At 40.6% G+C, this 24,164-nt stretch overlaps 1 protein-coding gene across 3 annotated transcripts in view; it reads right to left on the minus strand.

The window, feature by feature from the left end:
- The window catches only part of SPATA5 (spermatogenesis associated 5), a 165,229-nt gene that overhangs the window by 130,109 nt on the left and 10,956 nt on the right, over positions 1–24,164 (minus strand). For all 3 annotated transcript variants that reach the window (XM_042048493.1, XM_042048494.1, XM_042048495.1), the window contains exons 10-11: positions 14,679–14,833; positions 10,366–10,575 (exon numbers count right to left, since the gene is read on the minus strand). In XM_042048493.1, coding sequence (XP_041904427.1) covers positions 10,366–10,575; positions 14,679–14,833 — 365 coding nt within the window. The remainder of the gene's footprint in view (positions 1–10,365; positions 10,576–14,678; positions 14,834–24,164) is intronic.

Raw genomic sequence — 24,164 nt, forward strand, 5'->3', positions numbered from 1 at the left:
AAACAACATCCATTCTTCACAATCAGAAAGCTGACCCACCCTCTCCCAGCTGTGGGTATCTTCAGGTAACACTCAGCCCAGAGCACAAGGCAGCTTTAAACAGCAGGTATGTCACAATTAAGAATGTGTGGCAGACACACATTTATGCACTAGCAGTGACAGAGCCTCTGTTACAACCCCTCTTTGAACGGGACCATCTGGACTTTGTTCCCAGGCTGGTGAATGGAACACAAATTCATCACTCTAAAAATGCAGCACACTGGTTTGTGCAGTCTCCCCTCTCCATGCTCATTTTCATTCCTGCAGTAACAGTTAATGCACTGACTTTACCTTGACACTGGAAAACACCTGTGCTAATGGGGGAAGAAAAACATATCCTCTGAAAAGCAAAGCACAAGTTATCTGATATCAGCAAAGCATCCAGGCATAGCCACCATTTTAATTTACTTGTTTGCAAAAAGAGTTGTCCATTATCCAAAGGACCAGGTGAGACAGTGCAGCAGGCAGACCTAGAGCACCACACGGGCCAAAGCCACAGTATAAGGGTTGATAGTGCCAGCACTGTGTGCCTTGTCTGTAGGAAAGGTAAATGATACAATTAGCATTGCTTCCTTTCAGCAATATCCACCCTTAAAGCAACTGCTGTGGTAGCTGAAGTGTCAGCTGGAGGCCTCCAACGACTGCAAAACTGAAGTCTAGTGGGTACTTGCACGGAAACAGAATTATTCAGACACAAAACCAAGGAATGCGGGAAAGAGAGAAAGCAAAAACAAGGCGAGAGAGAGAAACACAGCGCCTTTTGCTGCTGTTGACACCGCCCATGAAGTGTGTGCAGCAGTTAGTGAGCAACAGGCTGCAGCTCCAACACAGCTCAGCTGCCCCGGGCCCTCGCCATTCATCACGAGCAGGGCAGATGAGCAATCCGATAGCACAGCCCTGACAAATCCTTAAGGAACAAGAGCAGAGTCCTCTCTTTCCATTCAGCTCCCTGTTACACTGAGAAACTGCTGCAGACTCTACCCACAATTACAGATTTCTCTCACTAACTTTTCCTTGGAGCCTGTGGACTTTCTCTTTCATGCCCTTATTCCCATAAGTAATCTTCATTCACATCAGTATTCCCATGGAAACCAACATCACACACATCAGTGCCCACCAGGTGCTCCTCTCCTATGACCCAACATCAAACAGCCTGACACTTTCTTTTGCCTCAGCAAAAAAACAAAATAAAACAAAACAAAAAAAACCACAAAAAACCCAAAAAAAAACCCCAAAAAAAAAAACCAAAAAAACCCCCAAAACAACAGCTTAAACCCAAAACTACTCTATTTGAGCTCTAAGGTACAATATAATTTCAGATGCTTGGAGTTTTATTTTTAATTAAGCATTAAAATATGATGAAGGCAACATCAAAGCAATAAATACTGTTTAAAATGTTTCCAAAGAGAATTATTTTGAATGCTTTTTGCTGTAAGCTTTGACATGAAGTTTTTCTCCATTTTTCTCTCCATTAAGCAGCAATTGCAGCTGAAAGACCACTACATGTTAATGACCTGTGCCTCTTTGTGGAGAATTTTCATGGAAATTGATTTGGAAGTCTTTTAATTCACCATTCATGAGAGATACCAGAACTGCATTTGAGTGTCACAGTTTTTATTGCGAGCAGCTCGGAATCCGTATTATACATGGCAAGAAAGGAAGAAGCTCCAAAGTAAGACAAAGCACACACAGAAGAGGAGGAATCTCTGTACAATTCATCTCACACAGACACTGAAAACCACAAAAACTACAAATGTTCAAAGCAGTTGGAGGTAGCAACCGAACTGGGTGAGCTCTGGTCCCACCTGAGCTGAGCCTCTGCCTTACCCTGTCTGCACCTGTGCTGTCCTTTAGCTCAGATTGATGGCAGTTCTTATTTGAAAAATAAATCCACAGGACAGGCAGTCTATAGACCACCACAAAGTCACCTGCTGGCAGCTGACACAGCTTCTCATTTTCACAAAGCTCACCTTCAGCAGGCTTTCTTTGGCGGCCACTGAAGAGATACCAGGAGAGATTTTATTTTATATTTCAGTGCTTTTCTAAATGCTTTAAAAATCAAACAACATGAGCTTAACTTAGTCAGCAAGCTGACATTTGTTGAAAGATCATTGCTGGCCCAGGGGTGAGCATAAGGATTCTTTTAAAAGCTTTTTATAGCTGTTGATACACTGACCAAGAGGTGCTAGTAACAAATGGGCTAGTTTAATGCCACACAGCTCTGTTCTCATCTGCAACAAGTCATCTTCCATACAAACAGACATGAAGAAACAAAACCTGTTTCTTGTGGTCATTTGCACAGTGACTCCAAAACCAGCAAAAGATTTGGAGCAGAAAACTGGCAGAAGTAGTTGTAGCTTAGCCATGCACATAAGTATTTGTGAGCTAGAATCCAGACTGACAGTAAATTCCAATTCAGGCCCACTGGATACTGCTGAGGTTTTTTTATTCAGCCTCAAAATAGAGAGAATTTCCAGGCATGCTTTGCTTAAAGACTATTCCATCCCCATTTATGAGATATATCCCCTTGTATTATGAAACCTTCTGCTTTGCTTATGGTCTGGTGAATTTTAATTTATTTATTTTAATAAAAAAAGAAAATTCCTTACATTTAAAATATTATCAGAATCAACTCTTGAAAGATTAACTGTGCAGAAGATAAAACCCCTGCATACATGCAGCAACATGAGATAAGCTTGTATACACATGGTTCTGACAGAAGTTCTCAAAGTGATTTTAAACTGCAAGAGAGACATCTGCTATCCCTGAAGTTAAAGAGTATCAGTCATTTTTCTGAGCAGGGCTTAAGACCACTTGCAGATTTTTTCCACCACTTGCATAGGAAATTCAGACAGTGACTTCTCTTACAGTTTTGTTTTTTTTTTTTTACTATTTTGGCAATCAGGCAAGTTATGCACTTAGGATTTCTGAGTCACATGGGCACAGCTCCAGATTTCTCCAGCATACAGCTCCGTCTAGACTCTTCAGAAATAGTGTGATAACCTCACATAGAGGTTCTGGGCTTTTACACAGACACATTAAACTATGTTAGCCACAGAGTACAATTCCTATGTTCTAAAAATCCAACTAGAGAGTTTTATGACATCCAATGGATTATTACTCTAGATTATTACTACAAGATAATCCACAATTCCATCTTTGCCATATTCAAAGCAGAAATGATCAAACACACATGGAAGTATCAGTCATAATTAGTATGTGATTTCAAATGATGCCTCTAGAAACTGAGCTCCGTACTGTGAATCTCAGAAAAGAACAAGAAAAGAGAGACAGGAGGTGCCAAAATTACTTTTCTACTGTTCACAATGTGTTCCTAGGGTAATGTTCAGAGCCCGCATTCGCACACCTGCATCTGAATTAGACATTTACATTAACTTACTTGGACTGGCAGACATTTACCTCTAAGGTGCAAAGTGCTAATTTCTCTGCAGACTGGCAGGAGAAGCTTAGACATCCAGCTCAGAGGAGCAAAGCTTGATCCCACCCCACCAATACACCCTTCACAGAGTTAAAACCAGCATCTTTTTTTTTTTTAGTCTTTCCGGTTTTGACACTGCAGGTGAGATAAAGTCACAGAATCACAGAATGGCCTGGGTTGGAAGAGTCCTTAAAGATCATTTAGTTCCGACCTCCCTGCCATGGGAAGGGACACCTTCCACCAGACCAGGTCGCTCAGACACGGCCTTGGAGAACTCCAGGGATGGGTAATCCACAACTTCTCTGGGCAATCTGTGCCTGTGCCTCACCACCCTCACAGTAAAGAACATTTCCTAATCTATCTAATCTAAATCTACTCTGTTCCATTTTAAAACCATTCCCCCTTACCCCATCACTACATGCTCTTGGAAAAAGCCTCTCTCCATCTTTCTTGTAGGCTCTGTTTAGGTTCTGGAAAGCCACAATTAGGTCACTCCTAAGCCCTGTCTTCTCCAGACTGAACAATCCCAATTCTCTCAGCCTTATGCTCTATTCTAACAACACTGAAGAGACTCAGAAATTAGTTATTGAGTCTTTTGGCACTGTAATCTCCATGGCAAAATGCTATTTCATCCCTCCCACAGTCCAACCAAAGCACCACATGACTCAGGGCGGCTGCAGGGAAGCAAGTTAACAAGATAAACACTGAGACTTCCTTTATTTTAACAGTAAGGCTCTTTCTAAGGCAGAGGCTGTATGTGTGTGATTTGGTAATTGGTTACGGTGCACAGAAAAATATTTGCTCAGAAAACGCATTCTATTTGCTTGTTAAGAATAAAGCCTGCTTCTTCTCTTTCAGGGCTGGGTAAAGATTTAATCTGCATCACTCCCAGCACAAGGAAACCTCAGGCTGAGCACCGTGCACCATTTTAATCACTTCCTCTGCCTTGCATTCCAGAGGACCTTAAAAACTTGTTGACACCTGTCTGGGGTTTGAAAAACTTCAATTTCAGCAGGTACTTGTGGGCTCTAACAGTATTTAAGGGGGAAAACTGGCAAAAACCCCAATCCTTGCAGTGAAGTTGCTATAAGCAACATGGTCAGACTGCAAAGGCAACTGTAATACCCAATTTTCTTTACTGGCATGCCTCAGAATCCACTTGTTTGCCATTTGCCTTGACCAGCAAACTCCAGTGACAATCTTTTGAGGCTTCTTTACACAAGACAGAAGCCAGGATTTGCACTGCAGAATGAACTGAGTGGAAACATTGAATTACACTCACTGCATGCACCAGTGCCTTCAGAGTGCCTTTGGCACCATCAGGGCAGGATCCACGTGGGATCAAAAAATCCCACAGCAAAACCACACAAAATCAGCCACCCCTCCTGCAAAACCTATTTGCTGAGACTTCACACCTCCAGCAACATCCCATTCCATCACTGGTAACTTGATGAGAGAGAGAGAGAGAAATTAAGTGCTAATAAAAATTAAATTTGCAAGGTAATTGAGAAGGGACAAGGAAACAGAGGCAGGGGATTATATTTAATAAATTTCTGTTTGCACATTGACTTTTGGTAAGCTTATGGTGAGAATGGATGAATGACTTCTTTTTATTTTTAGTCGAGTAAAATATGCAGATAGCTTCAGGATTAAAAGAACTCTTCAAAGTATCTCAACTTGTTACCCCTTGTAAAAAATGTCAAATTTCAAAGAGTTATTTTTACTATCTGCTAATTAACTAATAAGTTACTGTAAATGTCTTACTGTGGATCTTTTTAGAAATTTTATCAAATGTTTGCCAAAGTTTCTCATAAAACCACAATGCTTCTGCATTTATCATCTGAAATGTTTTGCTTATAACTACTTACAGTCATCAAGCTTTCTTATTTCAGGCTTCTGCTCACTGAAATCCCCATCAAAAGGCTAAGCTATCTCCCCAAAACTCAGTGACAGCTCTTCACAAAGCAATGCAGTCGACCTTTCCAAGCCTCATTAATCTGCTGGAGTTGCCACAGCCAAGAGCTGAAGGGAAAAGCAGAGGAAACTTCAATTGGAAAATATTTTGACATAATTGACCCAGATGACAAACTAAGCTTAAGCACATGTCAAGCACGGGGAGTGGTACAAAAGCATCGGCTGGGTGATACAGGAAGTTAAACCAAGCCAAGGTGAAGTCAGAGTCCTGGGAACAGTGTATATTTTTGTAATTACTGCTAATTGAAAATAGAAAAGATTCCTTCAGCCCAAGCTCTTAAGTAACAGCAAATAAAAGGTCAGGAATATTTCCCTTTTTTTCTTTTCATCTTTTTTTTTTTTTTTTTAATCACACTGTAGTTGGAGCTCCTTACTAATGTTTAATTTAAAGTTTTAGAACAGTATAGTTCCCATCATCTGTACCAGTGGTCTGCTCAGTGCTGACATCCTTAAACACTCCTTACTGTCACAGGTGGGTTTGGTTTTCTTTGTGTGGTGGGGTTTTTTTTTCAAGTATTGCTTCATCCTGTTTACAACAATTACTGTGTCTCACTTAGCTGAACTCCAAGGGATTTAATTTATTTAAATTTAAGCTGGTTTTTGTCATTATCCCTAAGTGAGGTTTTGCCTTATTTTTGATTTTCAACAGACAAATGTTAAAAAGAATTAAACAGCAAGAGGAAAAATGATGCTCCCAAAACCTTTACAAGCATATAGAAGTTACATAATTTTTCTTGCTATCTATTTTATCAACTCAGGTAATCTGCTTGTTGGACAGAAAAACAGAACTCCAAGTCTCCACAGATCAGACCATCACAGCTGGTCGATGGAGTTTATCTGGGTGGGTACCCTGATAGTCTCACTCAGCCTGACAAGAGCAGACTCCAGTGTTCATTCTGAAATAGGTTAAAACCAAAAAAAGCACAATGGTTTTCTTATTCGGTACTAAAGTTAATGACCTAAATAGCACAATAACAGGAGGGGGGAAAATATTCCACGAGATTCTCTGCAAATTGCTTCCCAGAAAAGCAACAGAAAATCTGTAAGGAAAAGTAATACTCATTTGATTCTTAGCACAACACAATGACAAAGGATTTCCTAAAAACAAAATAAACTAAGAAATTAAAAATCCAAGAGGGCAGTCATAACACATCTAAATAAACTAAGATGCAAGACAAATGCAGAGATAATTATCTATGCCCTACAGCAAGATAGGTGAGCTTCCTCTAAAAATATTCTTATAATATCACCACAAAAATCCTCATAAAAATATAGCTCAAAAAAACAGCTAGTCAAAGCTGACCCTAAGTGCAGGAACTGTCAAAACAGTCCACAGAAATACCTACCACATAAATAGTCAAAAGACGGAATACAGTGACAAAGGGTTTAATTTCCTTTCTGTTCAGTTTCAGAAAGCTAGATGACATCTAAAGCAAAAATGTCGGAGAGACAGGTTGTATATAGCAGCAAGGTGTCATCAGCCTGGCAGAAGCTGGAAATTGTATCCCCATCATATTCATGTGGATAGGTCCAATACCTGTATACAAGGGGTTTTTCTTACTAGAACAAAAAATGCATAAAACACATTTCAGAAGAAAATTACACACTTTGGAGAAAGCACAAAGGGATTGTGAAGAAGGACAAAAATGCAGAGAAGGCTGACTAAAATAAGTGGTCAGTCAGATCAAAAAATATTGATAAGTTAAGACTGACGTCCAATCCTGCAGAATAAAAAAATTATCCTAATTCATTCCTTCATGCAATCTTACATTTGCTTGTATCCATAGCTGCAAAACACTGAAAAATCTCCAAGAAGTTGAGAACAATTCAGTTGCCTTTTCTGTAACAGAGGTTTGGGAGGGGGGAATAATCCAGATGACCATTCAAACCCTGAAAAGCCTCAATGCTACAAGAGATTCAGAAAAAGGGGTTGGCAGAAAGGAGCAGGAAGAGCCATCCCCTGGAAAGTAGTTGACAACCTCCTCCCCAGTAAATTTAGCAGATACATTGTATTAGAGACAAAGAAAGTCAAGAGAAGGAACAAAAATAAACTATTCCCCTTATGAATTATATGCAAGATTGCTTTGCAAAACAAACCAACCAACGAGCTGCTTTGCTCTGGAAAAGCAAAAGGTCGCCAATCTTGGTGAAAATACAGCTATAAAAAGGTTTTGGCCAAGTATCAAAGAGCATGTTTACAAAAGCACCACATTCATTGTAACACTAACCATTCAAACCTCACAATAGATTTCAGGAGAGAACAGGATGCAACGTCAAACATCTGTTATCACATTATTTTCTTCAGCTCCTCTGCCCAGAAATGACATCGAGACTCTGCCCATCTTCCAAACCTCATGAGAGGCCAGTCAGACGTGGGCCAGAGGCTGCCTTGTGACAGCTCCCCATGCCCAAGACAGATGGAAAGGTCACATTTTAACAGTTTGCTCATAACCCAGCTGAAACATCTCACTGAACAGTCAGCTGTCCAAACAAAGCCTTCTTGGAGGCAGGCTGGGCTGGGGCAATACCTGCTGCACTGACGCAGGACAGCCAACTCAGACAAGGACAGTACATTCAGCACTTGCGGGAGTTGGGACTTACTGTGCCCGTGGCTCTTAAATGTAGTGTGCAGACACAATAGGTCCAGCCTTCCAAAATTCACTGGACCGAGCAAGCACTGCATGTAACAGAATCTATTTCCTCTCAGCCTTCAGACAAAGGGAGAGACAGCATCCAGCAGCAGGCTCCAACAGCTAGAGCTGTGCCTCCTGCCTGCAGCCCCTGCTCCAGAAGGGCCCAAGAACCTCTGCCCCCTGCACTGTCCCAAAAGAGTATCCTACAAGCTGTACAGCAGACACTTTTCATCAGCATTATTTATTCGAGGCAGGAGAGACTGGGAGGAAAACGCAAGTCTGAAAAGTTAATTATCAAGAATTGCACTTTCATTTCAAAATGCCTGATATCAGTTCCAGGGATGGACATCCGAGACATAATGTAGAGAACAAAAAAATTAATAGGGCTATAAGCAAGAAAAGAAAAATCCCCTCTCAAAAAAACCCCAACAAAACAAACCAAAACCTCACATATTAATCTACTTTGGATTTATTGCAGGAACAGTTGCAGTGGAAATTAATTCATGCCTGTTGTGCTTGAAAAAGTGCTACAGACAATGTTTAATACATTTGGTACATGATGGATGTTGCCTTTTTCTGTCCAGGAAACAAATGTGAAGTTAGAGAAAGTAGGCTATGTTCCCTTCCGGGAGTCAACATGTCCAAGGCTGGACATGCTCCAGAGATGTGCTTCTTGAAACATCTGTACATTGAATATTTGACCAGTTTCAGGCCAAGAGATTTAAACCAACAGGGAATCACAGGCCGTTTCCTCGAGCCAGACACTTCTGCTGCAGCTTGTCAATAATGGAGGACATTGCACATGCAGAACTCCACCATGGAAAAACGCTGCATTACTGTACACAAGCATTTCCCATCATTGCACCTTCAGATACCTCCTGGTCAGCATGAGCCACCCTTCACTTTGGACAATTACCTGCATCAGTAAAAATGTCTGACGGTGCTATGATTGAGGGATACAAGATAGCAACAACATCCATTTTTAACTGGGGCTTTTTTCCCAGACTGCTACCTTTTTTTCCCCCCACCCTCTGGGGCACCAGTGCTTGGGGTGAGACAAAGAGGAATGTTTTCTTTTAAGCAGAGGAGGAGGAAAAGGTTACCTTGTTTACCAGTAACTCTGGAGCACAAAGAACTACTTTGTCTTTATGGAAGAGGCAGTAAAGGTAGTGTTTCTTAAGGGCTGAGGTTTCCAAGGCTGCCCTTGTTGATGTGACCATGACCCAGAGGGCTGTCTGCAATCCCACTGAGCCCGGGCAGTGAAGCGCTGCTGGTTTCAGGGTCAACACAACTGCCTCAGCTCCCAGAGACGATCCGCAGCTACAGCTACAGTGCGCGTGAAAGGATGGGAGGAGGAGGAAGCTGTGCAGGAGCTAACACAGGAGGCTTTGTGAGCAAAAAGATGGTCAACAGAGAAGGGGACGTGATCTTACTGTAGAGAAGGAGATACTTTTAAAATACTTAAACAAATGTTTTTTCTTGCACTTCATTAACATTCTGACACAGCTGCAGGACTGCCCCATGTGGAATCACTCTGCTATCTTTTTTTTTCTTTCCTATGCAGTGAAGCTCAGTATTATTATTAAATAACTCCTATTCATGTGTTTTCCATACAACCCACAGTGATCAATTACACTGATTCATAGGCAACAAAATCCAAAATTTTTCTATACTTAGTGTTTCTTAACGCTGAGAGAATATCCCATTTATCCCAGAGTATTCAAGATATAAGTGACTTCGCAAGCTTTCTGAAAACTGATGAAGTAGAACTATTTCCCCGTAAAAAAAGGCAAATAGGACAAGAAAAATCTGCAACGAAACATGAACAGTGAGATAAAGAAAGTGACCTTCCTGAGGAATGAAAAGGAATGTAAGAGATTAGATGATAATACTTTCATGCACGCAAGTAATTATTCCAGTAAGAGCGGCTACCCACTATCCAGTCACTTTTCCCTTTCCTGCTTTAATTGCAGTGTAAGTATTGTTGCCACTTTTAGAAAGACTTTAAACAATGCCAATATTTAAGATGCCACTCCACAGCTTACCTGTCCATCAAACATCTGTGCTGCGATAAAATAAATAACAATTTTTTAACGGCATACGAGAAAGCATTACTCCTTTTCATAAGGAAACATAAACCTTACTTTATATTTACAAGGTGTTTGCTGGAGCATATAGAGAGATCAAAAACACCATGAGCTACTGGATTTTAATGCTGGAAACTGGTAAACTACCAATTGTTACGCAGGAGTTAAGAAAATATGAGTCTGAATGGCCTACCTTCACTGCCAAGAAGTTGAGGCCACTTTCATGAGCCAAAGCTTTTGCTATCATGGTTTTTGAGCACCCAGGAGGTCCATAAAGCAGGACACCTTTGGGAGGCTGGATCCCCATTCGGATGAAGGACTCGGGATGTTTGAGAGGCCATTCAACTGCCTGCTTCAACTTCAGCTTGACATCTTCTAGTCCTCCTATGTCTGACCAAGATACCTGCAGAACAGAGCACTTTGTTGAATTCAGACTATGGAGCAGAACTATTAAAAAAAACCAAATAAATCAAAGATGCTCTGTAGTATGTGTACTGGTTGTTTCATGAAGCTGTTTTTAACGAGTCACTTCTTCAAAAAGTCTTTATTAAATAAGAAGCACAAGACAGGCTTGTCAGAAACACATAGAGGCATGTAATATGTCCTACCCAAACCAGCAGGCAGATCTAAAACCTGCTACACCTCTTCCTACATCACTGTCAACAAGCCTGAGACTTTTCCCCACATCTCCTCAGACTGCTCTTTCTCCAGTCACCATCCACTCCCATCCACCTCAAATATTAAACATGTCAAGGCACACCTAAATCAAGTGATCTTCTGCCTTAAAATACACTTCCATAAATTTGCTCAACATAAATCATCCTTCAGCTCTGGAAAGTCAGTTCCATGTGAAAGGCAAGCAAGTGTTACTGAGAGGCAAGGTATTGCCTTTCACCTGAGCTGAAAACTGGTGTCACCCTTGGCTTGTCCTTATTTTCTCCTGATGACAGGACAAGGAGTGGAAACTAGAAGCAGACAGTCCCTGAAAAAGGTAATTCAGTCTGCTATTGAAGTGGATGAGAAAGTGCATTTAGATGTGGTGCAAGCACTTTTGTTTAAGACCAACCAAACTTCAAACCAAATAAAATTTCTCGATTGTCAGACTTTGATGTAGAAGAAAATTACAAAGACAGCAGAGAGCAACCAGCAAACACAACAAGTTTATGATATGAAATAGTGGGGTTTAAATTTCATTTTAAAAGATGTACTACCTATCCCTACAACCCCTGATTCTATCTAGGAGCTTTGTAAACTGCACAGAACTAAATCTTGGCACTCTTAGGCAACTTTTTTTAGGGAAGATGAAAACATAGGCTTTTTCTCCTTTTTTCAAGATCAATCCTTACTCATACCTGGTAAAGCACGGACTAGTCATTCCTATCATCATGTCTTTCTATCTAGACAAAGATTTTGACAAACATGAACAAGAACATCTTAAAATTAATTAGGCCATCAGGAATTCCCTATAACTTTCAGCAAGATCTATTAGCAGTACCTCACATACATATAAAAAGCCAGGGAGAAAACACTTAAATGTTATTTTTACCCTCTTAAATATTCAGTCTATTGTGTAAGCCTTCTGAGGCATTATTCAAGTGATTTTTTTTTAGACCCACTACATGTAATTTAACACCAGCACAAGTGACAGGATTGTATAGAAAAGGTGAAGTAGGGCCACCTTACATGAAGGTTGTTTTCAGCAATCTGGAGACTTATTCTGACTTCGCTTACATTTTAAATTCCTACAGTGCAAGGTGTGGAATTGGTGAGGCAAAAGTATTAAAAGCAAAAATAGCTAATAAACCTCTACCTTCACATTCTGGTGAAGTTCTAAGCAGAACAAATTTGTATTTCCTCATTTCAAAAGGAGAGAGCTAAGTGTGGGGGGGGGGGGGGTGGGGGGAACAGTCCACTAGCAATATTTACACTGCTCTCACCTGCACAGGAACTCAAAGGAGAAGTCTTGCAGCACCAGCAATGAGGTGTGATGTTCTGTCACTGTGGAAATGGCTTTAAAGATTAGCCTTGGGGCTGGGCTCACACATAAAAAGCCAGCTCTCTGCTACAGCGTGTAAGACACCAAGATTTCATTACTGCTGTAATCTTTAGCTCTCCCCAGGTCAACAGAGCTCAGAGCTCAATGCAGAGCAGCAGCTCCCCAGAGGTTATTAAGCACCAGTAATAAAGAAATAAAGCAGACAGGCAAAGGATGTCTCATCCAGAACCTTTTGGCTGCAAAGACACAAATCTGAGTGTTGAATTACAGTAAAGGGAGTGAAAGAGGCAAGCAAAACGCACAGCACTCTCTGAAAAAAAGTTTCAGAAAAACCCATAGGAGAGGGAGGAACGGCAACTGCAGTGCAACTCTCCAAAGAACAGCAGTATTAACTTCCTGATTTATAATGTGCATCCCCTCTCTCCTGAATCCCTGCTGCAGAAAAAGCAGCCTTCTAAAAAGGTTATAACACACATCAAAGTTCAAAAAAGGCTCTGTAAAAATGGAAGGTAAGATGCACACAGAACCAGGCAGCAAGGATTTTACATTTGCCTTGGTCACAGCCAACACACAATCCAGACACAAGAGGAAGGACTTGTGGCTTTATTCAGAAGTTACTTTGAACTCTTGTCATTTGATTGGCATGTGGCTACTGCAAAGCAGTGAAATATGAAGAAGCCCCACCATCTGAAAAATGAAGCTATAAGTCAAAAAAATCTCATGTATATCAATGGTTTTACTTTTAAGTTACTACAGAGGCCAAAAGTCCCATCCCCACCAAGGGGGCCGCCAAGTATATACCTGCAAAAAAAAGCTAAAGCTGAAAAGCTGGTATTATTAATGTAGCTCAAATTCCTGTCTTCTCTTTGTGAAAAAATCTCACATCTTATGATTTATGTAGTGTTTGAAGTTATTTTTCACAAGGATTTTTTAAGATTATAGCATTCACAGAATGTTTTGAGATGGAATGGACCCTAAAGATCATCTAGTTCCAAAATCCCTTCCTTTGGTAGGTGATATGGGAGGACACAAAATCTGTTGCACCCAGTACTTTTGAGTTCTACTTTAAACTCACCCAGGCACCAAGCAGACGGTTTGAAATTTACCCTACATCATTAGAGAATATGCATTACTTTGTGGAAATGCAGGTCCTGTCAGCACAAAAACAAATCTCCACTATGTTGTTACTAAAGGAATGAATTTCAGTAGTATTCCAATGACTCAGTGGGTGTTTATCAAAAAAAATCAAATGACAGTGAAGGAAGCCACCGGCAGGATGGTTTAGTGGACACAGGAGCCTGAGGAGTAGGTTGACCAGGACTGAGAACAGACTTCCTTCAGTACCTCAAGACCTTGCTTCTACCTGCCTGTATTGTGCCGTTCAGCAGCATTCCACCTGGCTCCAAAGGGGCTGGTGTGCCTGAGAGGCACAGCACAGGGCTAACAACCTGAGCCCACGAGCCAGTAGCACAATGAGCAAGGCAAGAATCAGTAACTCTGGCTCTCAGCAGAACCACTTAGCCTTGAGGATATTGGTGCCACGACACCATTTCCAGGAAAAGCTGTCTGGGGCCAGCCCAGGCAATTCCACTCTGCACAGCATGGACTCTTAACAAGCCAAGTGTGACATCCGAGCTGGCTGCGTGCAGCATCCGGTTCACAGATTTTATTTCCCATTCCTATAAGTTTGGGAATAAGGGTCTACAGTTATGCAATCTAATTCCCAAATGACTCATTTTCATGCAATGAAACATAAATGTTTTCTTCTAGGGCTTGGGGAGCTGCTGAGAAACACCAGCACAACTGCTCACATAATCAGGATTTAGTCAGATAAAATACAAAATTCTTTTGCTCAAACTTCTTAACATAGATCAGAGTTGCCTTAAACCAGATCAGTTCCCCAGCCCAATTTATGTTGGGTCTGCTACTAAACTGCTATAATATGTAATTAAGAGGGCAGTGAGCAGGGTAAAGATGAACCTGGCACCACCAAATGAACTGTTCATGTAATGACAGTCACTGACAGGTGAATGCTTGGCAGTGATAATCTGACTACAGCACTGACTTCTGCCTTCACTTAAAACCATATAAGGACATTCAGGCCACATTCACATAAAAATCAGAGCAAACTCTTCACAGTTTTGTTTCAACACACTGTGGTTACAAATGCTAACAGTAGTTTATTGCTTTAGTTTGTGTCTGCTTCCCAAAAGGCTTCACAGTTGTTCAGGACCTTCCTTGAACATATATCTGAAGATGTATATACTCCATTAAGCCACTCAGCATATAAAACCACAGATCAGGAGATATGCTCCTGCACTACAAACTCTTCCTGAAGCATTAGGAACTTAAGCTTCTGCAAATGGTTCTTCAAAATTATAATTAAATAAACACACAAACGGAAAGATAGTGCACAACATTAACCAGTAACTTGAGGCTTCCACTCCATAAAATTCCTCTCTTAACATGGCTCTGACAATGTTGCCACAGCATTGCACAAAACAACTTACTTTTGGCACATCAATTGCCACCTCCCTCATGGCACTGGGCCTGACATCATTCATCCCCTGCAGGAAGTCATTGAAAGCAATCATCACTGACCCAACCACCTCGGTGTCCAACAGGTTGGGCCTCTTCCCCAGCGCTCTCCGCAGGGCGTACAAACCTAGCAAAACAAAAAAACATGGAAATAGGTAGGCTTGTTCTCAAACAGAGTCTACCACACACAAACACACTGCAGCACTGGAAAGGAAATTATGTTCAAAAGAGTGTCTCAGTGCTGGGCCTGAACTATGTCAAAGAACATGCAAGACACTTCTGATGAGAGAGCACAAAAAAGGGGATTTGACAGCCACAGATAGAATATAAACCATATCTGCTCTAAAAGACAGAATGGAACAAGCTTTGTTCCCATGTTCCCAGATGTAAAGCTAGCAGGGCAAAACATCCAAATGTCCATACAGTGATCTGAACACATTTCTAAACCACAGAGGAGCAAGGACAATGAACATTTAAGAACACGTTAAATCAGCTCACAAGACATCCCCAACCTTGCCCGCTTCTCTATTATCAGGACAGTATCTTCAAAACTTTTAAAGCAGCCTGATAAGATTGCTTTAACTTCCATTGGAACCCTATTTTTCCATGTAGCAAGATGCCAGACACCTGCATTTTTCTTGATATGGAACAAACATTCCCTGTGACACTCAATAGTTATTTGTTCCCTTCAGCAATCACACTTTCCAAACGCAGGCAGAGCTTTTACCCTCTCCTTTGTTTGGACAAATCACTCACATACAGTATCCATAAATCTTGATACTAATTCCTAGTTTCCTCCTATAAATCAATCTCTCAAAAGCCACACAAGTCCCACCTACTCACACATCAATACATCACTATTCCTCAGGCAGGACTGAGTGGTACTGTTGGCGTCTCCCAGGCATTCCCCAGAGAGCAACTGCAGCCCCCGTTGTGTAAGATGCCCAGAAGCAGGATGGTTTCCCCACTGTATAATTATGCCTTTTAAAGCCTAATATAATTTAGGGTTTTATTGCTTCTGCTTCCAACCCTGTTCTGTGACTGAAAATGTTAAATTTTTTTTTTTGTATACTATTACACGATGAGTATAATTTTACATACAGGTATACACACATCCAGATATGCGGTATCTGTTGCCATGTGTTCCAAAACAAATGAGGCAGTTCATACCCCACCAGTTCACCTTGCATGACCAAAAAAAGACAAACATTTGTTAAGTCTCTTCTATATTTAACCAAACAAAACATCAATTAGTGCTACATGAAAGGACAATAAAAGGGATAAGCCATTTCTGAAAATAGACGTGGTTTTAACTTTCAGCAGATTGTTGTCTTTTTTTACTGCAGAGGCACTGGTAGACACAGACATGCAAAGTTTCTGACAATGACAGGAATTCTGTATTTCCTACAATATATACAACGTGTGAAGAGATATAATATGTCCCCTGTGAAGCAGTACAGCTGGTGTCTCTCCATAAAGTGCCAATTACGGCAGAGTCGGAGCACCTGCATCCAATACCCAGGCTCTTAATACAATAACAAGAGAGAAAAAAAGTTTGTAGTTCAGGTTTCCCCTTGTACAGAACATCCAAAACTAATAAGATACATAAATAAAAACATTCCATGAGGCCAAGGAGAAAAACGAAAATCTGGTCACCAGAGGACAAGCAAAAAATACAACTGACTCATTTTAACAACCCAGACAATTTTCATTGCTATTCTTCACCCCCTCCTTCCTTCCTCTGAAGAAGTTCATTTTAAGAAAAAAAACAAAAAAAAAAAACCAACTTAAGTGAGACAGCATAGATTCACCCCCCAAATTTCAAATTTACATCCAAACAAATAAACTTGACATATTATTCCACGTCACTGCAGCTAAGACTCTTTGGGGTGGAAGCGGGCACTGGGGTTCAGTCTTATATTTTCTTTCAGGGCAGTCAATTCACACAGGAATCTCAGTTTAAAAAAATGCAAGTAAATAACATCACATGAAATTAAGGCCTAGAGAAAGTAAGTTATTGATAAAGATATCTGCTCATTTCTATACCTATCTGCTCCACCAAGTGCCAGTGTAGCCCAACACTCTTTGATGCATTTTAAATGTGTCATGGTTATCTTTTTTTCCATGACATGAGTAAGTCTTAAAACCAAGCACGCTTATTTTAAAAATTGAGAGAGAACAGCAAATAAAAATGCCCAAGGATACCAGTGCTCTTAAAGTTTGTTACTGCCAGTGCTACGAGGAGTATGAGTGAAATTTTAGTCCTCAGCAGTGGATTTGAAAGGCAACAGCCTTGATCCAGAACAGGAATAAAGAGGTCACAGCTTTCCAAACAAAGCCGGAATTCATTTCAGCATGTGCACGCACACGCCACTGCACAGGTCAGCATTTAATTGAAACAATGTTTTACATTAAAACAATAATAAAAAACAGATTGAAAAAGAAAGCATGATTCTTCCTGTTTCCTCCTATTATCATAATCATTCTTTCCTGCACTTCAGATTGACCTCTAACAAGAGGGGCGGGGAGGGGGAGCCTCAGTAACAGGAGAAAGATACAGCCAGTGGCTTGCCAGAGGCAGGAAAACACATCCTTGTCTCAAGACGCTGAAAGATGGATTTAACGTAAGGCAATGCAGGGTAGGATGCAAACCCTGCTGCCAGAAGCAGTGCAGAGGCAAACGAGGAGGAACCCTACAGCAAACCCACGTTCATCCCTACACAAGTTACAATGCAGATACAAACAGGAACTCCTCAGAAAACATCAGGCACCTCCTGGGTGTCTTTCACGTGGGAATGTTTTGGGTTGAGCATAATGTCATTGCTGTGAACTGACTCTGAGCACAGCACTTGTTGCAGCTCTGCTTGCTCCTTTTCAGACATTACTCCCTTCTTAAGGGCTAATGAGTATCAATGATCCTTTTGGCAGTGCCAGGGGGGGCTCAGAAGTCGGCAAGTGGGTTTTCCCTGTTTTATTCCAGTCCTGCATGAGGGGAGGAAGGACTGAGATGCAGTTATCCTGCTGAAGGGTCAGTGGGACTGTTCACACAGGCACAGGATACCTATATCTATCACAGGGCTAGTGAACAACACTGATCCTCAGTGAAGTAGAAATGGAAAATCCTGGTTTAAAAAAAAAAATAAAAAGGAAAAGAAAAGAAAGCAGCATAATAAGGCATGCATGATTACAAACAATGGAAAATAAACAGTTTGTTCCAGCCCAGCAACAGTGTGCTCTACCTCACCAACTCATCCTGTCTGTCTAGAACAGAGGAAACCAAGTGGACAGAGGGGAAAAAACCCAGCAGAATGCCCTGTCCTGGTACGGATGGTACCAAGCTATGCACAACGTCGATAGCATTGTTTGCCTGTAAGATTTTCTTGCTCATAGCTTGGCTAAGTTTTGGCACATTAGGTCATAATAACAAATATCTGAACCTAAAAAAAGACCATACGACACTGCTATATTTGTCAGAGTCTGTGTATAATTATACACCACTGTAAATAATAGGAAGCAGCCACTCAGAATGACCAACATATGTACTTTAGGTTTCCAAAACAGAATATATACACAACACTTGAGGAAATAAACTGAACCAAACAAAATTGTTACTCGTGCATCTTTTACTGCCCATTAGCTATTCCTTTTGCAAATCCATCCTGTCTGGACTTACTCTACCAGAATCCCAATACCAGAATTTGTAAGTAGCTTCAAAGAAATTATTATCTTCTTGTAAAGTTGTTTACATAAGGACATGTTTCTTCCTTCTCTGCTAATCTGGCATTTCCCTCCCAAATTCTTCTGGACAAACCCAGAAGACACACACTATTTCTCCTTGACAGTGACAGCTGTCAGACCCAATGTGATCCTCTACCACCTGGCTGGCAGTGGAACACTCAACAGAGGGGCATGGATGGGTAAGATCCCAGCTTTCTTATGGCACTGGAGGGCGTATCTTCCTCTAATTCTAGATCTTTACATCCTACACTTCAAAATTTAATAGGTTTATGCACAGAAAAAGCATTTCATATAACTTAAAGTCAGTTTATAAATATATTTTAAACTTTCTTTTTTTAATTTAACCTATACATAAAATTCATGCTTATTTGGGGGAAAAAAAAAAAAAATCAGGAAGCATAAACCTTGACTTTTGCTCTCAAAACCATACTCTGCAATCTGTCTTTAGCTGCCAGAGCTATATGGGAAAAATCCCTGAAGAACTTTCATGCACTGTTTGCACAGGAAAGATAATGCCCTTAAATCCCTTGTAACCATAACATTACAAATTCACTGGGCTAACCTGAGCACTAACCTACTATAGGGATTATATCCATGATTTATAGTCCTTCCTCAAGGGCCCTGGCATTTGCTGGAACATGTCTGTGGAGCTCCCTGAAAGCTGCTGAGAGGTGTGATGGGAGGGGAAGGAAGGGAGGAAGGAAGGAAGAACTACATTTTCAGAACTTCTTTCGTAGAGGAAAGAGTTTATTCACAGATCAAGTACACACGTCATTTATCCCAACACCACGACAACAGAGGGAAATAAGGAATACCAGACTGCCTGTTCCGAGCCTGCTCCCAGACATAACTGTACCTACGCTAAGGGTGGTCACACATGCGTGAGGAGAAAAACAAGGACTGCCAGGCTACCAGAGCAGCAAGGGCAGAAAGACAAGAAGCAAAAGAGTTAGTGGCTAAATGCCCAGTCTAATTGTAATTAGGAATGTTGGCAAGGGATACGGCTAAAAATTAAAGTCAGGAGACTTATAAAAACTCTGCCTGAAAACCTTTAAGCTCTGTCCCCCAATAGTAGCTAATCATTCTACGTACAAATGCCTACTGCTAACTCCATTGCCACACATGAGTAGTATAATTTCTTCCATACCACTCAAGCTGCAGAAGCAAGAACACGGTGCCTTATCAGCCAAGAAGGTTCATTTAGAGTATTAGCTACAGTTATTGATCAACTCTTCTGAAAAATAATCCTTATTTCCTGCTTATATAAATATCAGCAGACAGAATGGGATGTGCTTTAAACAGATTATTAAGTACTCAACCCACAACTGTGTGCATGAAGTCAGCAATCCCATCATCCAATTAGCTGCAAGTTTTGGATAAACACACACTTAAAATGAGTTATGATGAAAACCAAAAGTTCACATGCCCTGACTGCAGTCAGTGCAATGTTCCTCATGCAAAAACAAAAATCAAGTACCATGAGAAAACAAACAAAAAAAATGGGCAAAGACTTTCTACAAGAAAAAAATAACTCCAAAAACCAACACAACATGCACCAGCATTGCTTCAGAGAGGCAGCAGCCACACGTAGCCACTTCTGCACAAAAGCCACCACTCTGAGCTGCTGCTCGAAGAAGCAATCCCAAAACACGTGTTCCAATCAGAGGCCAAAAAAGCCACGCTGCTTTGCTATGTGTGTGTGCAAGCAAGGGCCCATTTACTGCCAAGCTGCTCAGCCAATTGCTTTGGTTTAGAAACACCCTCTGCTTCACGGACCCAACTTCAACAGCACAGAATGCAGCATTAACTTAAAACTCACGGACACTGAAGATGGGGATTGGAGTTTCTTGCTCTCCTTACACCATAAATTAGAATGATGGAACACAAAGTCAGAAAACTCAGTTGTCCCAGTCCAAAAATTCATTTGTAGCTTTACTTTTGTATTATGTCTGTGCTTTTCAGTGTATTTCAAAATCCAATATTCTGTCCTTTGTGCAAAAATTTCATAACACATTTTTTTTGTATTGACCATCTGACTAGATATGTTATTAATATTCCCCAAACTCCCACATCTTCTACATGACCTTTTCACAAAAAGGCAAGCAGCCTTTCCCACCTCATTTTGAGTGTCACATGGGAACCAGTACTCAGTTAGACAATGCAATAGCGGACTGTTTGCAACAGCATAGCTTCAATATTTGTCCCTGCTACTACTAAATAAGTAACAACACAGACATGGTATTTTCAGTCACTTTCCATAAGGGAATAAAATAATTACAGCGTGTCAAGCAGCGCTTCCCCTTTTAAATCTGTAACTGCAGTCAGTTAATTTGAAAGCAAAGCAAAACCACCCTGCGAAACAAACAAGCCCATTGCCTTGGTCATCAACTGCCTCTGTCAAAATCTGCATTTTCAACAGTGTCTCAAACCCACATTGCTACATTTAGGATTACAATCCAAAAAAAATATCCACATTTGTTGCACACCCCCAGTAGAACCCGGGTGCAGACCGTGCTGGGAAAGGTTCAGACTGAATTTTTATGGCTTAAAGAAAGGAGGGATATTCTTGATGCCCTAACACTGGGCTGTTTCATCAGGACTGTGCCTGAGCTGAAAGGAAGAGCTCGATTGGAGATAGGAGGCTGGGAAGGCACGGATTGAAGGCAGCGTTTGTCTGGTTGAAAGAGCAGTCAGGGGCTGCTCCTCGGGGTGCACAGAGCCTCACTGTTAATCACATTAGCCCACACGGCTCATGTTTCCTGCAGGTGGCCAGGCTACCACAACTGCAGGAGCTGGGGGGAAACTACATAGGTCTAACAAAGAGACATTCCTGGGCTTCAGGGGAATTCACTTCCCTGTCAATTACAGGGAAAAACAGAAAAATTCTAAGAGACAGTCCTTCAGTTATTATTGGTTTTTAATTCTTACTTTTAATGCAAGGGGATTGCAGAAATTCTGTTTCAGGGTGTTGAAGATACAGCAGGAAGTTTCTCAGCTCCAACAAAAAGCCAGGTACGGTATCCTCCTAAATAAATTACACCTTTACAGATCTGCTATCCACATAAAATCAATATACAGAGCTACAGATTAAGCAGCATAAAGCCTCTCCATCCTGTATTATTCATCAGAATGCAGGGGTAATTAAAGGGGCAAATGAACAGCACAGACAATAAGATCTCCAAACAACAGGTCTCAAAATTATGAGAACAAGACAACAGACCATTATGACATGCCTATGCAAGTGGCTTCACAGATTCAGGAGAGTCATGCTGACTCATTCTGGTCAAAGATATATCTTAATCCCTTATTTCTCTACGATTTTTTTTTTTTTGGTAAACCATTCTAATCCTAAAGGCTAAGCAGGGTGATACCTTTTCCAGGCAATTTAAAAACTTCTGATGCAAAACAAAGCCACCAGTGCCTCTTTTACAGAAGTCTCAAAGTCTCAGTGGTTGCAGCATCCTTACTGGAAGCAAATCAATGTCTTTGCCAGAAAGACCACTATTTAAACAAAGCCATTTGTTCTTCCTCTCCTCATGATGCTATCTTATCACAGCCCAAGTGTTTTATATCAGCACACTGAAATGATGTGTAATGAACAAGGATGTTCAAGATAAATTCTAAGAGTCACAAAGCAAATACTTCCTTTCTCTGTAAACAATATGACTGAGCCCACTCCTTGAAGAAATCAAGCTATATTTATATTCACCCTCTTGAAATGCTACAGGCAGCCATAGAAGGATAAGTTTATAATAAATTGCTATATTTGGAAACCTTTGTTGCTAAGCATCTTCTAACATTCAGTACAGTTTATACCATTCATGTCCCTGCTACATAATTAACATTTCATATGTTTTGGTTTTTTTTAAAAAGAAGTACAGTGCTTATCTTTGCGAATAAATTAAAACCATTATAAATTTTTTGGGGAATTAATAAAAGACCACGTGGCAAATTAAATAAAGGAGAAGCAACAAGATCTCAAGGGCATACAAACACTGACATTACATGCAAGGATATGGCAGTCTATCTCCTATACACTCCTCTGCTTGAGATAAAATAATTCAGAAGGCAGCTGTTCACACTAAAACCAGTCTACTAAATAATTTAGGATACAGTAGACCTCTTCCAGCCTGAAGAATATGACTTTCTCAGCTACACACATAACTAAGCCCTTTTCTTGTCAAGAATTCTCTGTGTGTGAATCCCTTGGATGGTACCCAAGTCCTCAGGAGTCTACCAAGAGTAGCACACTGCAAGTTGATGTCCATGGGATGTGGCCCAGTGCCTAACATGAAATCTGCAGGTTTTCCACACTTGGCTGTTAACTTCGTGAAAGCATCAGCTAATTGTGGAAATCACAGCAAATCTTAATATCTCCAGTGCAGTCACTACAGATACTCTAACCTTGGACATGTAGATATCCTATAAAAATCCCAGTTTTGTGGTTTCATTTTTTGAGAGGCTAGAACTGTATCTTCAGTAGAGGAAAAGGAGAAAAATCCACTAATACTCTAAAAATTCAGCAGATAAAATAAAAACACTCTTAGTTGATTATTATAAGCACATCTCCATATAAAGGTGCCACACGTTTTGGCCGTAATGCCCTGTTTGGGAAAGTCCAGCTCCCACTGCACAGATTCTCCAAGTCTCTTGTCCACTTTTCCTCTACCTGCCCATCCCTGCATACACCACACCACAATTCTGTACACACCATAGACACGGGGGCCTGGAAACATTCAGCATAAAATGGACATTACAGGCCCCAAAACTTCTTCAAAATTCCCGTGAAAATGCAGAGTTGCTGAACAGAACACAAAACTTGCCTGTCTGACCCCAGCAGTACCACTAAGCAAATCCTGCACTGGAAAACAAACAACTTCTGCCAAAAAACCAGATGGAATATGTTTAATTCTATAATGGTTATTTACTTTTCATTAACAAATGGTCTTCAGAATTATATAGAAGGCAAACATCAAAGCTTTTACAATGAAGTATCTCAGGAAACCTAACTAGAGATGCAAAAGCCCTACAAATACTACATTTACCATGTTACATTAATTACTACACCCTTGGTTTATATAAGCAGTATATACACAATATATGTGTTAAAAAAACAGAGTTGAAGTAGAAAGATAAGGAAAGATGAGTCCTCTGGAAAATGATCTAAACTTTGTATTAAGAATATAAACATATTTAGCTTGCAATCTTTCAGTCTCTCCAGCCACAAACCCAAGGATATAAATGGGGTATGCAGGACTTGAGAGTCTCCCACAGACCACAACAGAAATACAGTCAGCAAGCAACAGTAATCCTGTGCCAAAAACTGAACATGTATTCCTGAGTTCTGAAATCCTTCTTCTAAGCTAGTTTCCACATTTCACCTGTACTTACACACACATCAAGTCTGAATGTGGCACAAATAATCTTGAAATTTGTGAAAGAATTCTTAACTCAGACAGTGCCTAAATACAAAGCATTTTGGATATTTAGAAATGTGCATTAGTCACATTAACTATATGTTTATACCATGTTTTATGCTGTGATGTAGACATATATATGAAATATGTTCAATCCTAAGCCCTACATCACCAAAAAAGTTATTGACAAACTGGAGGCAGTTCAGAGAAAATCAACACAATTTCTCGGAAGGCAGGAAGAACTTATTTATGAGAAAAGATTAAAAGAGCTAAATATTTATAGTTTGGTCCAGTAATGAATGA

Source organism: Corvus kubaryi, unplaced genomic scaffold, assembly GCF_017639235.1.
Source record: "Corvus kubaryi isolate FWS band 111438036 unplaced genomic scaffold, C.kubaryi_AGA036_p1.0 67, whole genome shotgun sequence".
NCBI lineage: Eukaryota > Metazoa > Chordata > Aves > Passeriformes > Corvidae > Corvus > Corvus kubaryi.